The 17222-nt window shown below is 40.2% G+C and overlaps 1 protein-coding gene across 1 annotated transcript in view; it reads right to left on the bottom strand.

The window, feature by feature from the left end:
* MAST4 (microtubule associated serine/threonine kinase family member 4) overlaps window positions 1–17222 on the bottom strand; it is a 325776-nt gene that overhangs the window by 147831 nt on the left and 160723 nt on the right. The window contains exons 4-5 of the mRNA XM_072144319.1: window positions 6118–6138; window positions 1148–1179 (exon numbers count right to left, since the gene is read on the bottom strand). Of these exons, the coding sequence (XP_072000420.1) occupies window positions 1148–1179; window positions 6118–6138 (53 nt within the window). The remainder of the gene's footprint in view (window positions 1–1147; window positions 1180–6117; window positions 6139–17222) is intronic.

Raw genomic sequence — 17222 nt, 5'->3', positions numbered from 1 at the left:
GGTTGGAAAGGTGCACAGGTCCCTCAAGTCCAATCTGAAAGAAAGGCATCCAGGCTTCTCTTGAACATGTACAAATTATTCACCATCCTCCTTTGGCAGCCCTATGGCACTGATGACTTAAATTAAGTATACCATCCACCAGAGCCCCAAAGTCTATTTCTGATGAACTTTTAATTGATAAACTGATTTATTGATTGTTTGTTTCACTGCCCAAGGGCATAATCTAGGTTCAGTTTAGAACTTATTTTTCAGTGGGTATATTTGTTTGTTAAGAGTGCCCACTTCTACACCGGTATATTGACGTCAAAAGCTGCAGCTGAACTTCTACCCTAGTCAAAATTGCTGCAAAAAAAAGTCCAACTTAATACCCCAATGCATTTCCCTGGCACTAGGAGGATCCTGGAGGGGAAACCAGTTTTGGCTCCCTAATACTGCACAGCCCTCCCATCTTTCTTTTTAATCACCCCAATCCCGGCTGGGCTGAAACACCATGCAGTACTCAGGTCTCTGCTACGAAGTGGCCCAAGGGGTCTCAGAAGCAACAACTGCACGGCCTTGTCTAATCAACGGCCTCAGTGGTCACAGGAGCGGGACATCCGTCTTCTGTGACTGCTGTGGCCACCATGTGGACGAAGTATTCGTACAACCACAGTGTAGACAATGAGCCTGAATGCCATGCTGCAAAATTTTTACAAAAATGCATGTATTTTAACCGATCCTGCCCTGACACCCAATGTTTTTCCAGAAAAACATTAAACAGAGATTAATATGAAAAACATTAAACAGAAATTAATATAACAGCAACCCACAATTACTATGTATATAAATTAATCAGTAATATTCCATATCTATCTACTGTGCTGAGATTATAACATGAAATATAAATTTTTAAATCTGAGATTAAATCTTCAAGGAGAAACATAGGACAGAAATCGAGCAATAAAAGCACAAATCTCCGCTATATGTTGATTTTTGTCCCCATAAAACATGTAAGGCAAATACTAATCAAGCGTCGCTGCAATATTGAACTTTGCATACAGTGTGTGTAACTGCGCCGCCAATATCGGCTCCATGAATAAAACATCAATATGAATTCAATGTCAGTCTTCACTGCAGACATTATAACAAATACAACTCATTTACTCACAAGCTTCCCCGTCTTGGAAGACTCAGTTCTTTCTGAAAGAGAAGAAAGTAAAGATTTGGTTAAAAAAAAGTGAAACATCTATATAAAGCTAATGAAAGACATCTATATCCTGATGAGATTTCGACTTTGGTTTCTAATGATTTACAATATAAAGGGGGAGCAAAATCTAAATTTTTTATCTGCCGACACCATAGTACAAACACAATATATTGGACATTATACACTACGGTCTAGTCAGTAGTCACACCAAGGTCAGCTTCTGCAGCGAAAGCCATAACACTTCTATGGCGGCTGTTAAGTTTCAATGTCTTTTTTTTGTGGACTAAATCAATAGTGAGCCCCAAAACACTAATAAAATGCCAGAACACAAAAGGTGAGACAAGTCTTTGATAATAAGTGACATGAAACAAGTTAAAGTTCAGGCATAGAAAGTCAATTCTACACTGTTGTTTCTCAGTGTATCGAGCCTGTTTGATGGCACGCAATTGTTTAAAGGGAACCGGTCATCAGGTCATCTTCACATCATGACAAGTTTCAACACCCATGTTGAGGAGCCATGCACATTTCAAGAAGAATTCCAGTTTTTTAATTGTTTCGTTAACATTACCTGGCTCCTTACCAGCAGAATGTGGTGAGCCCCATTGGGGTGGGTGCGTTTCATGTGGCACAACTCATATTCCCCTCAATTTCTCCTGGACTCATCCTCACCCATTATCCTCTCCCTCCATCAGCCTCTCCCCTGCTCCCTCCCTCGCTTACCTCATCTCATTACCACAAGCAATTCTCATTTGAACTGCCCCCCCCCCAATTGGACAGACCAGGCCAGGTTCCCTTTAAAGCAGTTTTAAAAATTGATAGTTCCTTGGGATGAGTGATATATTAAGTGCCATATAAGAACTACATTAAACCTACAGACTATGCAGATTTGAAATATTGTGTGCCCCTCACACATGGCATTTTCACCGCATTTTGAGATGCAGTGCAATTTTTGAGATCCATTGCGTTAAACATAATGGAAACACAATGTTATTTCAACATTGTAACGCAAATGCCACTTGTCAACGCAGCCTACAAGGGTGGGCTTGTCTCACATGCACTACAAAGTACTTGAAAAATATGGAGGGTAGAGAGAAAACAATGAACACAACAACAATCACGAACAAAGACTACAATGACCAAATTCATAGGAAAATTCTAACACATTCCCAATTTTTTTCTTTTTTTACAATATTTTAATTTTGGTTGATTAGAGCTTGTGATCAATCTTCTAAAAAGGTTCTGATTTATTTCATAATGATATATATTATAATGAATTTATAATTCATTTCATTTTTAGTTTTTACAAGTTGAACAAAATAATATGTTATACACATAAACAAAACATAGTGTGTCATATGCCCCAAGGCCATATACACTCACCGGCCACTTTATTAGGTACACCTGTCCAACTGCTTGTTAACACTTAATTTCTAATCAGCCAATCACATGGCGGCAACTCAGAGCATTTAGGCATGTAGACATGGTCAAGACAATCTCCTGCAGTTCAAACCGAGCATCAGTATGGGGAAGAAAGGTGATTTGAGTGCCTTTGAACGTGGCATGGTTGTTGGTGCCAGAAGGGCTGGTCTGAGTATTTCAGAAACTGCTGATCTACTGGGATTTTCACGCACGACCATCTCTAGGGTTTACAGAGAATGGTCCGAAAAAGAAAAAACATCCAGTGAGCGGCAGTTCTGTGGGCGGAAATGCCTTGTTGAGGTCAGAGGAGAATGGGCAGACTGGTTCGAGCTGATAGAAAGGCAACAGTGACTCAAACCGCCAACCCGTTACAACCAAGGTAGGCAGAAGAGCATCTCTGAACGCACAGTATGTCGAACTTTGAGGCAGATGGGCTACAGCAGCAGAAGACCGAGTGCCACTCCTTTCAGCTAAGAACAGGAAACTGAGGCTACAATTTGCACAAGCTCATCGAAATTGGACAGTAGAAGATTGGAAAAACGTTGCCTAGTCTGATGAGTCTCGATTTCTGCTGCAACATTTGGATGGTAGGGTCAGAATTTGGCGTCAACAACATGAAAGCATGGATCCATCCTGCCTTGTATCAACGGTTCAGGCTGGTGGTGGTGGTGTCATGGTGTGGGGAATATTTTCTTGGCACTCTTTGGGCCCCTTGGTACCAATTGAGCATCATTACAATGCCACAGCCTACCTGAGTATTGTTGCTGACCATGTCCATCCCTTTATGACCACAATGTACCCTGTAACATCTGATGGCTACTTTCAGCAGGATAATGCGCCATGTCATAAAGCTGGAATCATCTCAGACTGGTTTCTTGAACATGACAATGAGGTCACTGTACTCAAATGGCCTCCAGAGTCACCAGATCTCAATCCAATAGAGCATCTTTGGGATGTGGTGGAACGGGAGATTCGCATCATGGATGTGCAGCCGACAAATCTGCGGCAACTGTGTGATGCCATCATGTCAATATGGACCAAAATCTCTGAGGAATGCTTCCAGCACCTTGTTGAATCTATGCCACGAAGAATTGAGGCAGTTCTGAAGGCAAAAGGGGGTCCAACCCGTTACTAGCATGGTGTACCTAATAAAGTGGCCGGTGAGTGTATATATCTTAGTGCCCGCTCACAATTCCATGGACAACCAAGATATATTACTCTTCATGCTTCATCCTCTCAAGTCCCCTATTGCCCAGTGTAATACTTGTCTTATAACAATTAAAGCTGTATAGGGATATTCACAATTCGTCTCCCAACACAGATGACGGCTATAGTTTTAAAATATGAATAGTAGTTTTCTAACTAAACACATGTGGATAGTTTTGCTAATTGATTTTTAGGAAGAATAATGTTGGAGAATACTGGACAAAGTAAACAACTGGAATATGCACAACTAAAAAGATAAACAAGTGGACATTTCTAAATCTCAAATTCACATTTTATCAAGTTGTTTAGAAAATATGTGCAGGTAAGTGGAGCTCAACTGATTCCATTGCAAAAGGTCGATTTTCATACACCGAGGATGCGTTCACAAATGGCGTATGCATAGCATTTACAAACGCAATGCAAACACCTGCGGTGGGGCTTGGTAAAATCACATTTGACATTGCACGCTTATAGTCAATCGCATGCGTTTCACTGAAAATGCAGATGTGAATGGGCCAAGTCCCGGAGCCAGGCATTTTCATGGCGTTTGTAAATGCAATACATACGCAACATGTGAAAACACCCTAACATTAAAGAGACAATTAACATGCTGCCAATTGTAAACTCTCAGTGGAAACCAAATTATCCAATTGTAGCAAGTGGACAGGATTTGTATGAACCAGTTCACATATAAACTTATGTGAGCCATATCTGTTCACAGAGGAGGGATGTAAAAAAAAAAATCAAATTGATTCCAGGCCACAGCGATAAAAAATATTTAAGAAATATGTTTATGATGAAAAAAATATAAATATCCATTTAACAAAAACTACAGTGATTTCTGGTAGGGGCTTTCTATGCAGAAGTCACCTTCTTTACATCTCAAACAAGTGTACACTAGAAGATAACACCATAGTATATACCATAATGGTCTCCACTAGCAGAAATAGTTTGTCATTTCTTATCTCCTCCCTGAACAATGACCTCGACATAGATAACCCTGACCCATTATTACATCACTACTGACAATAGATGATGTCACAGCTTATCTCTTCCCCCTCCCTGTACAATGACCTCTATATAGATAACACTGACCCATTATTACATCACTACTGACAATAGATGATGTCACAGCTTATCTCCTCCCCCTCCCTGCACAATGACCTCTATATAGATAACACTGACCCATCATTACATCACTACTGACAATAGATGATGTCACAGCTTATCTCCTCCCCCTCCCTGTACAATGACCTCTATACAGATAACACTGACCCATCATTACATCACTACTGACAATAGATGATGTCACAGCTTATCTCCTCCCCCTCCCTGTACAATGACCTCTATATAGATAACACTGACCCATCATTACATCACTACTGACAATAGATGATGTCACAGCTTATCTCCTCCCCCTCCCTGTACAATGACCTCTATATAGATAACACTGACCCACCATTACATCACTACTGACAATAGATGATGTCACAGCTTATCTCCTCCTCCCTGTACAATTACCTTTATATAGATAACACTGACCTATCATTACATCACTACTGACAATAGGATGATGTCACAGTTAATCTCCCCCATCTTCAAGTACAAAGACCTCTATGGGTATAGATAACTCCGAAAAATGTGATATGGTATGAGTCAAAACAAAATTGATGACACATTCTCTTTAATGGATGATATTAAACTTTTAAACTTAAATTAATAAAAGTAAAGATAAAATAATATATGTTACAGGTCAAGGCGGCAGCCTAAAATTGTTTAACACATTATGACCACGCAATACAACAGCCAGTGTGTATTGGCCCTGAAGAACAGGGCTGTAAAACATGGATATATATTTTGGTATTTTAGAATTCAAGTGTGTAGAGGATGTGTCATCAACAGTTGCTCTCCTCGTTATATGCACCGAGTGGCTCCTAAGCCCCTCCCCCGTGCTCTGAGTAACTGCTGCAGAATTCAACCTGAAGACCGCTACATCTCCTACTCAGAACAGTTACATGCATAGATCTCAAATTACAGCAGTTTGAGAATATTTCTACCTACTATCCTGGAATCCATCTTTCACAGTCCTGCTACTACACAGAAAAACACAAAAGGTCAACACTTCCAGATGAAATTTAAAGCACTTGACTGCACCTTGACACCTACTCTGCAGTCACAGATGACTTAACCGGAGCTAAATTATTAAAATTCCAGGAGACTCAATAAACACAGAATCTGGGCTATTTTTGGCGAAAATATTCCTTAAAGACAAGTACCAAGAATAACTTGCATGGTTTTCTTCTTACCTGTATACGTCCAGGATCCGGCTAGTACCAACAAGGGGAAAAAAGCATAGTGAATTATGCCAGATAATACATTTCACTTATGGTCAAATTAATCAAAAGTAAATCAGTCAATAACATGGTATATTCTTCACACTGTGATGATGACTGTGTAGTCAGATGAGGCAAGATTCGACACTACCGGCAACGTTCCCCACAACATACGGTCATAAATAAGCAGAGAGTCTGGATTGCCATAAAAGCTCCATAAATTCTCCAACGTTACATAAACTTCACACACTTAAATGACAAACAAAGCAATATATTTCTGCTCGATTTGCAGACATCCCCGGATTATTGATTGTAACGTTTACCGATGATGCACAGTAATCCGTCAATAAAACAGATCGGAGCGATTCGGCAGCACTCTGTGACACTAGTGGCTAAAATATCAATTTGCTGGAAAACATCTTGTGAAATATTTCAACATTAAGCTGACATTTTCATATTCGGGCTTGTTCCTTGCGCTACTTCCAAGTCTGAATTATGAGGTTATAAATGGAGATCTAACATGTTTTTCACATGGTTAAAAGTGGATTAGAGATTTACTTTTGGAATGAATTTTAAATGAACCAACGGAAAGTGAAAAGTTTGAAAAATTAAAAGTAATAAAAATGTAAATAAAATACAAAAACCTGTGCGATTAAATCCCCCCTCCCCATGCGTTACTTCACAATCTAAACTGTCAAGTTCTTTAGGGACATATATATGTAACATCCCAACCCAGAAAACCAATTTGCATATATCCCAGAAGCACAAAATGAACTCTACGTTTCCACTTATGCTTCTTCGGTACAGTAGAGTTTGGCAGCACAGAAAGCTTGTGTGTACACAGTTAAGCCCATTCATTCGTACTATTCATTCGGATGGCACTGCTGGATTGGAAGTTTTTAGACATACACTTTTTGTCATGACACATACAGGAAGTGACATCAAAATCAGGCTATAAGACAGTGATGGCGAACCTTTTAGAGGTCAAGTGCCCAAACTGCAACCCAAAACCTGCATATTTTTTTGCAAAGTGCCAACACAGCAATTCAAGCAGTTACTTATTGCAATATTCTTGCTCTGTGCTATACCACAGCTTTCAATAGGCCTGAGGGCACCAGAAGGAGAACAAATTTGGACGGTCATTGGAGCGTCCCTTGACATCCACCTGAACAGGAAGATCCAGGGGTCGAACAGAAGAAGCTCCAGTGATAACCTGACCCTGTCCACACCTCCTTTCTCTTCCTGCAGACCAGGATGCTCCACATAAAAAAAAAAAAAAGCTAAGCATGCCAAGTCCTGGGACAGCAGGAGGATCCCTGTCTTGCGAACTCTGCCATGGGGCAACAGCCGGAGTGGGCTCCGAGTGTCACCTCTGGCACCCATGCCATAGGTTTGCCACCACTGCAGACATAAGAGAGCTGGGTTTCCAAGGCTGGAGGCAGAAACGTCCTAGCTGTGTTCCTTACTTAGACACCCAGGGGCTTACCCTGTACCCAAAGCCATGAATTTCAGAGGGTTCCACCCAATCTTCTGGCCGATTGCCACATTGTATGTACCAAATCCACATATACTTAGGATCTGTAAGACCTCATTGCTTCTCAATGCCAATCCTTGTGCCTAGTTCATCTTACCTTCCTACACATAGAATGGGAAGGCCATCCTCCCTCCGACTTCAAGGAATATAGTTGAAGGATGATGATGGAAGCAGTCCCTGCACAACAGAAGCCTCATACAAAGAACAGAATTACAGTTCACGCTGTTGTTTTGCTGGGAAGCAGGAACTCCTTTCATTCTATATCACATGATTCTTCAAGTCTTTTCCGCGACACTGTTTGGTCAATGAAATCAGGCATCATCATTGACAGACCAAGCATGGTACGTGCAATTTAGCCCCTGAACTTTAGGGCTATAACTGCAAGTTGGCAGCTTTACACAAAAGGGACATGCAACCAGTGTCTCGGATTGCTAGCGAGGAGGCTCCCACCAGTTGCCTCGATTGTACTATAGACATAAAATAATATAAATATATCATACTAACATCCATAGCAGGAGCTATACATGACAGTAAGGTATATGTCATCCCATTAGTGCTGTTTTAAACCCGATGGGACCACAAATAAGGCTAGTAATAGTTTAAAAAGCTAAACCCTTCACTTATAAATGGCTGCTCTCAAGGACCTACACTTTTTTTTTTAACTTACATTTTATTGAAATTTTCCAAGAAATACAGACAAGTAAAGGTCAGAACATATCACATTGGATGAATGAAACAAGTTGTGCTGCTTGGTCATGCAGGACCAATCGAAGAAACAGTCACATTACAGGAAAGTCCAATTTCCTGAGAAGAAACAAGGGCACACATAGTCATTAAGAGTGCGGCTTCTAAAAGGGTCCCACTATGTAATAAGAGAGCCTACCGCATTGCGAACATCAAGGATAGAGCGAAAAATATCAAAACTGAAACAAAGGTAGGAATAAACCTATGGGTCCAAAGTCTAGACTTGCACTAGCATGGCACCAAACCACCGTTCAACAGGTCTCAAGAGGACCAGACTCCATTGAACGGTCCATTGAATTGTGTAGGGTGGCTGAGAGGTTCTCTGTAGAGAATATGGAGGAATAGCCTAGCCCCTGTGTAGGCAAGTCCAGAAGATAAGTCATAAGGTCTAGTGGAATGTTGACTTCTGACTCTGTCTCTAAGAACATCTGTACCACGAGACAGAAAGGGAAGAGGACCCTGCAGTTCTAGGACCTCATTGTATAACAATAAGGACATGGTGTACATGATCCACATGTGTATGGACATGTATGCAGAATACAGTTTCATTTTAGGACCTTCACTTGGTAATTTCCTTCTGAAAAGGTTAGATTAAATTTATTATCCATTGACTAGAACAGAATAAGGAAACTCAGCCTCCCTTTTGCTTTCATTTGCAATATTTTTGCATTTCAAATTCAATTTCCTTTGCCCTTTCACAACTTTTGTCCTTGTTTGCCTCATTCACGGAAGAATGTGAACGTTTTCTTTTGTTCACTCTGCATCGGTTATTTATTCGGAAGATTTTTTTATTCTTTCAATTTTATTTATGGCCCAACTTCATCCTCATAGAAACTGACCAATAGGTGTATTGTAAGACATGACTGAATGTAGTGCTAAGGTCTGACACCTATTGTGAGTAATAGAAAAGCTGTAATGGAGCAACATCCCCTTGTGTATAAGGTGTCTGTGTATAAGGAGTCCATGTATAAGGTGTGCACGACCAATTGAGTAACAGTAAAAATAGGGGATAAGGGGGATAGGATGGAAAAAAGGCAGCGTAAAATCTACATTCCTCAACCTGCCGTAATTAGATGCATGCAAGTCTCAGGGTCTGAGTATATGCAAGCGCAGTTTCCACCAGGTTGGGCCTGCTTAGACCAGGTTTTATCTGGTGGAAACTACTGCTATAATCTCCAAAATTTTTTTGCTGAGCAACAAGCACCCTCAACCAAATGCCCCCCACCCCAAAACGCCCAAAGTGGAGCCCGGGCAAAATACTCTCCAAAATATGGTGAAGTGGAGATATGAATGCCTTCTCCACAAGAAACTTGTGACGAAGCCATAGTATATCTCCCCCATAGTATTGCCACTGATCAGAGAATTGTGAAATCGAAAAGAAAAACCATTAGATAAAAATAGACAAGACAGTTGGAACAGCCATATCAAACAATCCTTTTTTTTTGGGAAGGGGGGGGGGGTTCTAGTTACCAGGCTCTCTTCATCAGCCAATGTGGAGAATGAATGGGGACCATCCTCAGCATAAATGGGGGTCTAAGTGGATGGATTTCCAATGGTTAGCAAGGACAGATCATAACTTGCTTTTGTGACACAGCCCTATCAAGGGATTCTGTTAGGACAATTTGGAATGCTAAACCACTACACGCCCCATTTGGGCTGTTCCGCTTTCACAAATCTCCCTAAATTACCATGGTCTTGGCCCACCTAAAATTAGATACTTACTTACCACTTGGGGAAACGGATGCCAAGACGTGTATCGGTATCCTGTGGTGTAATCTGATTGCTTGCTATAACATTTTTGTTGGTCTTGGAGAGTGTATGTCCACTGTAAAGATTGTGTGTGTGGGGAGGGGTACAAGTATGATCTACAAGTACTGGTATTATAAATGGTACTGCTGCACTTTAGATTACAGGCGGTCCCCTACTTAAGGACACCCGACTTACAGACAACCCATAGTTACAGACAGACCCTTCTGACCTCTGGTGAAGATCTCTGGATGGTTTACTATAGTCCCAGACTGTAATGTTTAGCTGTTGGGTGTCTGTAATGAAGCTTTATTGATCATTCTTGGTCCCATTACAGCAAAAAATGTTTAAACTCCAATTGTCACTGGGGCCAAATTTTTTTTTGTCTGGATCTACAATTATAAAGTATACAGGTTCGACTTACATACAAATTCAACTTAAGAACAAACCTCCGGACCCTATCATGTACGTAACCCGGGGACTGCCTGTATATGACCATTTATTTATTTCAATGCTTTGACAACTGGTAGCTGTACTTGGGATTGGCACACTATACTATATTCTGTATTAGTTAGACCAGTCACTTTTGTGTAGTTTTTGATTTTAAACAAATTGTCACTAAACTAGTGATCCATTAAGACTAGATAGTGGTTCAGTGCTGTCAAATGCCCTGACGGGTTCCCTCAGTGGACTAGAACATCCTACAGATTGGCCATCAGATTGATCTCAGAGCTAAATTAACAGCATGAGCTTTTTTCCAAGTTCCTCAAATCATTCCCAATTGACATTTTGGTAACCTATGCCAAGGACACCACCTCAAAATCAAAAGATTGAGTAAACGCTTTAGTGTTCCTGTTGAATCGCAACACCCATATGCGGTCTATACACTTTTTTTTTTAATATATATATCTAATCCTATTTTCTTCCCCAATGTCATCTGTCAGAGAACAAAGATGACCTAGTTAGTATGACATATTACCGTCCTACATCTGGCCATTTCTTCATGGATCTTTCAGCTGGAATATCCACTTTATGTCAACTCTGTGAGCCAAATAAGGTCAGAAAAATCTGATGACCCTGTCATGTTGTTTGAAGGGAGAATTGAAAGTCACTTGACATGGGGCAAACCACCATAACCCAGGGCCCTACAAATAATTACATTGCTGTAATGTTAAAACAATAAAACATTAGAAGCATCTTGGTGCCTTTAATAGTTCAGTACCTTAAAAACGGTGGAGCGTTATCTGCAAGGCATTTATTTAGAAGACTGCGCGCCTAGTATCTCCGTGATGAATGTTTATTAAACCGTCTACTGCCTGGAGGTATAGTAATGCATGGTAAAGCAGTTCTCTGCCGACCTCTGACACTATGGGGAGAAAATCCCCCACAGGAATAGATAAGAAGCATTTCTATAAAAGCCATTTCATTTCCACTATGTGCCATTACACAATACAAAAGGGAAAATACAAAGACAGAATTGACTTCAATAGCTTCAAATAACGTATACATTACTCGCCTAAAATTGTTCTCAACAGCTACATTAAATGTAATATGGTCGGGTACCTCTACTTCACCGAACAAAATAGAATTATTTCAGCAAGTCACAAACTTCTAGTAGTGATGATAGGACAGTCTCATACAAACTTGGACCAATCCCATGAGGCACATGGATACAAAATGGCAGACAAACAACTATCACACTATATCCAAAAGCTTCCAAGCCGTAAACAAAATATTTACAGAAAGTTGTCACCACAAATTGTATTTGTAACTGTGGTTTACTAATACGAAAGAGAGAGAACCTTTGGGCCTAATAGACTACAGGCTGCAGTTGTTTCCACAACATTGTGCATATAAAAAGCTAAAAACAATGTAATATAGCTAATCAATCCAACATCTGACACTAAAGTAGAACTGATGGGCCGGATTAAGGAACTTTGACAAAGATAACTGGGAGGATTTACCAAATCTAGTGTGCCGCTAATTTGGCAAACTTCCTACTGTGGTTGGACCTTGACCTACAACTAAAAACTGTATAATACAACAAAACACATCATGGCAAATTTTAGACCCAATTTTCTATACCTGCTTGAAAAAGGGACATGCCAAATTTATCACCAGCATGAGTCCCCGTTGTACATCTACACAAATAAATACAAGACTATCCTGAGTAAGTAGGCCAAGACATGCCAAGAAGCTGATAATAAATATGGTGCACAGTATTGTTATCTGTAAAGACACTTTCTGTGCCATTTTTTAAAATGTCTAGAAAATTGGGGCATAACTTGTGAACTGATAAAATGATACCTTCCATTATGTTGGTGCAATATTGGACTAGAATAATTAACACAAGAGTTTGAAGAAAAAATACCCAACAAGTGCCTCACTGAGGCACATGTATTTTGATAGAGATAGATCTGTTGCATCTTCAGCCTCTAGGTTAAGGACATTTTATTTGAAGTACATCTACCACCAGGATAAAGGATTTAAATCAAGCACTCTCGCATACTGGTATGTGCCCCCTCTGGTAGCATCTGTTCTTCTTTTAGCTTCTCATGCCCCGGTTAAAAAAAAAAGTTTTTCAAATTATGCAAGTGAACCTGAGGGGCTCCAGGCTCCATAGTTGTTAATGGAGCCTGGAGCCCCTCAGACTCATTTGTATAAATTTTAATAACAAAAAAGGCATAAGAAGCTAAAAGAAAAGTGGGTCCTGCCAGAGGGGACACATACCCATATGAGATTGATCTTGGTTTACAATCCTTTACCTTGGTGGTAGATGTCCTTTAAGGCAATATGAATACATTTACCCCAGACACATTTTTAGTTGAACCATTGGCATTATACTAGGAATAAAGGATCGAGGTAATTACAATTTGTGCTATATTTTTCCACCATCTGCTTTCCATGCTTATGTATATAAAGGATATATTCATCTCTTTAACTACTGATTTAAGATGTACAAAACATTTATTTAGGGCTTTATTTTACAACACAAGCAGAGCAAAACAATCATCAGCAGTAGACAGTCTAGAGCAGTGATGGCGAACCTTTTAGAGACCGAGTGCCCAAACTACAACCAAATCCCACTTATTTACCCTGATGTGCCATTTTAAGCAGTAACTTATTGCTACCTGTTCTTCCACTTCTTTAATTGTATTAGCAACCTGAGGCCACCAATACAGTTGGAAGAAGGTGGGCAAATTCAGACTATCATTGTAGCTTCTCTCCAGGGTCTCTCTGTACAGGAAGAATGGTTGGTCCAGCAGGAGGACCTCCAAAGATAATGCACTTCTTTTAACACCACCTCACTTTTCAAGCAGTTCCAAACAGTCAATGAAGTGTCGCTGTAAAATAGTGCTGTGCGCAGCATCTCATAAGTTGCCTAGGACTGCAGGACAATTTAATGGATTTGGTCCTGTTTGGTGAACTCTGTCCTAGGCTGATGGCCTGAGTGCCCAGAGAAAGGGCTCCGAGTGCCACCTCTGGCACCAGTGCCATAGGTTCGCCATCACTGGTCTAGAGGCTCGGACAGTTCTCCTACCTTCAAGTCTCAATTCCTAATTGCAATTGTTAGCCAAATAGCAGACTTTACATTACACCAGGATACCCTGTCAACAATAGCGAGCAGAAAATTGCAATTCTCAGCATTCTACAATGTAAAGTTTGGCAACAACTGGAGAAGAACTTGCTGATCAAGGAGGTTGACAACCTGCCCTTAATTGGGGTATTCCCTTCTGAGCTCCAAAAATAGTTCCTCCTGCCTCTGGGTGCTGTACTCCAAGTCCTTGCTTGCAGGTTGGCCATTTAGGAAACTAAGTCTGCTCCGGGCCAATTAGTTGAAATGTGGGCTTTTTCTTTCATTAGATCTTTGAAAGCCCACATTTCAGAGAAATATATGTTTATAAAATATTTAATTGAGCCCGAAGACTTCTGCAGACTTCTCTGGGCTCCACTGTAATGTAATCTATTCACACGGTCGGCCTGACTGGCGCCACCTCTAGAGTGTTTCCAAGAAATACCGTCCAACGACGGCAGTGCAAGCATCTTAGTCTCTGTGCAAGATTTGCAGAGAGCTGATGACGTCACCAGCCGAGCACCTCCGGCTCATTTCAAAATTTTTATAAACCTAGATTTCCCCAAAACGTGGACATTCATGTACCAAAAAAAAAAAAAAAAAAGATTGCTAAAAACAGGGGCAGGACGGTGAGCAATAACATTTACCATCAGGGAAACCGATGATAGATGTCATTTAAGGTACTATCTCCACATGAATGCATTTGGGCAAAAAAGTTTTCTTTTAACTTTCCTGTTGTTGTATTTCCCCATCACAAATGTTTTATCTTTAGTTTGTGTTCCGTATTCTTCCACTTTTTGCTTAATTTACAATATTGTACAAACTCTGCCGGTTCTGACTCCATCTCTGTGTGACCCGTTGGTGCCGTATCCACCTTGGTAAGCCATCACTGAATAAAAGTCAGTCCAAAAGTAGAGAACAGGTTCAAATTCCCATACATAGGGGTCTTAGGCTGAAACCAGGCTACCACATAGACAACACTATAGGGAAATCTGTCCAGGGACACACTGGGTCTATACCAGTTACGTCAAGTAGACCATGGAGGGTGATTATAAAACTTGGTCATCATCCTATAACTAAACCGAAAAACGATTTTAAGTAAACGCCACATATGGAAGTGTTCCTTCACTATTATGATTTGGTGTGGTGCTGGTGATTTTATTTTTCAGGAATTTCTGTATTACTGCTAACACAGAGGCATTTCCACACTATGAATACTTCTTGTATAGTATTATAACGGACTCTAATTAGATGAACAGCTTGAGTCTAATATAATTTTGTGTCAGTCCAAGCTTCCAGAGAATATTCCTTTGTGAAGTTTTTATAGATTAATCTGCTCTATTTTTCTCTTTCTTAAAAAGAAAGCTTGACAGTTTGCTGCCCTCTTTTTGGGATCATTCGGCACTGCTGGTCCTTGCAGTTTTCCCTTGACAAATTGTTCAATGAAGAGTTCTTCAGCTGTCAGTAGGAAGTAGGGCACGTGAAATGTGTCAAGGGGTAAAACGGAGATGAGCCTTCATATTACCCGTCTAAACAAAAGGGATAAATCATCAAATGGCCGATTCACAGACGCATACGCTAGGACAAAATGATTCCTTTGTGAGCACGTGTAAAAGTCGTCGCAAATACTTTGCGCTTCCAACATGATTAAAGTCTCCCATGTGCCAAGGCGTAAAATTTCAGTCATGGCCACATGTGCAGTCAGGTCTTCCATACAGTGATACATTGATTCTTAAGATGAAGAGTGGTTTTCAATAGCTGCAAATTACACAAAACTGTCTAGGTAAACTGAGAAAATCATCAAAAATAAACAGCCTACATGGCAGTCATAGCCAGAAGCAATCTCCAATACCTCCCAATTTACCTGTGACGAATGGGGATAGAACCTACTTCCTTCTTAGAGCAAAGGATTGGGCATGATGAAACTCAATGATCACCTATTATAGTTTGGACAGTATGTATATTTGCCATATTTAGGTTCCTCAAATGGATCATCAAATGGAGGTTTAACAGAACCATGATACAGCCATGTGCTCTATGGCCTAAATTCATGGTCAACTGGGTCACAGATAAAAAGCTTCTCATATAAGCAAAATTGTTATAAAAGGTAGACACATTCTGATATACACCGGAGATCAAGAACACAACACAATTTCCTAAATGTCAAGGTCATTGTGTAGTCCTATGTAAATATATTCTAACTTGAGTAAAATAGCAGTATTTAAAGTTCATCACATAAATTGTATCTATTCTAAAGCACAGAATATGCAAGTAAAAGAGATAATTTTAGATTCAGATACCTGCAAGTTATTGGTCTTTATTGGACACCTGGTGCTAATTTCCTTTATTATATGGCAAACCCCAATGTTCCAGTTTTCACACATTTTTAAAAATGGTCTGCCGTTGCAATATTACAAACTGGGCTGGTCGCTCTTGAAAGACAAATGCAAGAGAGGACAGGATAATGTTGAGAATCTCTATGAGTAATCATTTCAACACTGCAGCAGGAATTGCTCGCCAATTCAGCACTGAATAGGGTAAGGTTAGGTTCACATCACATTTGTCCCATAAGACGGATGTGATGTATACTGGTCATACGATGTGTAAGCTCAGTGTATACATCAGGAGCTTTCCCAACATATGCGCGGAGTTTATGGGGAAAAAAAAAAAGTGTGAACCCAGGCTAAGGATACGTCTTGTCATACAATGTCACAACATGTAAGAGCATTTGGACTGAAATCCCACTCTGCAGTGACCCAACATCTCATTAGCAGATAGAATCAAAATGCTAGACACACCTTTGCTGAGGAGAATGTTGTGTGGATGGGGAAGCGGTCCACAGTTCATTTTAGTGATACAAGAAAGTTTAATTTACTTGGATCTGATAAGAAATATTATGTTTGTTGACACAATGGGGAAACACTGAATCCAAAGTGTGCGAAGAAGTCAGTGAACGGTGGTGGAGAAAGTGTCATGGTTTGGGGAATGTTTTCTACAGCAGTTGGACCTCTTATACAGCTACATGGCAGAGTGGCATGTGGTTCCTTCCTTGCGTTCTTCACTCAGTCAGCAGTTTTTATGCAGTACAATGCCCACTTTCACAAAGCAAAATGTGGTAAGCAGTTCCTTGAAACAGAAAACATTGAAACAGCCAGCCTAGAGTCCTGATCTAACTTCAATAGAAACACTCTGGTGACAAAGTTACGGCCAAGAAACCCACAACAGTCATAGAACTATGGAGAAGACTGGAAGAAAAGTGAACAAAAATCACACCAGAGAATTGAGAGAGACTAATAATGTCACATGGCCGTGGAAGTCAAAGTAAAGGCTTGTGCACTTCCTACTGATTGTTATAACCTTCAGAAAATGTAATTATCTTTCTCTGTGATACAGTCTTTGCTGTTCTCTAATTATGACCATCACTTTTTTCCACAAAAAAAAAATATATGTCAATATACTTTGGCAAATTTGTAAAACACT

Source organism: Engystomops pustulosus, chromosome 1 (genome assembly GCF_040894005.1).
Source record: "Engystomops pustulosus chromosome 1, aEngPut4.maternal, whole genome shotgun sequence".
Classification (NCBI taxonomy): domain Eukaryota; kingdom Metazoa; phylum Chordata; class Amphibia; order Anura; family Leptodactylidae; genus Engystomops; species Engystomops pustulosus.
Note: the sequence above shows the minus strand (reverse complement) of the source record. Positions and strands in the feature narration are given on the sequence as shown.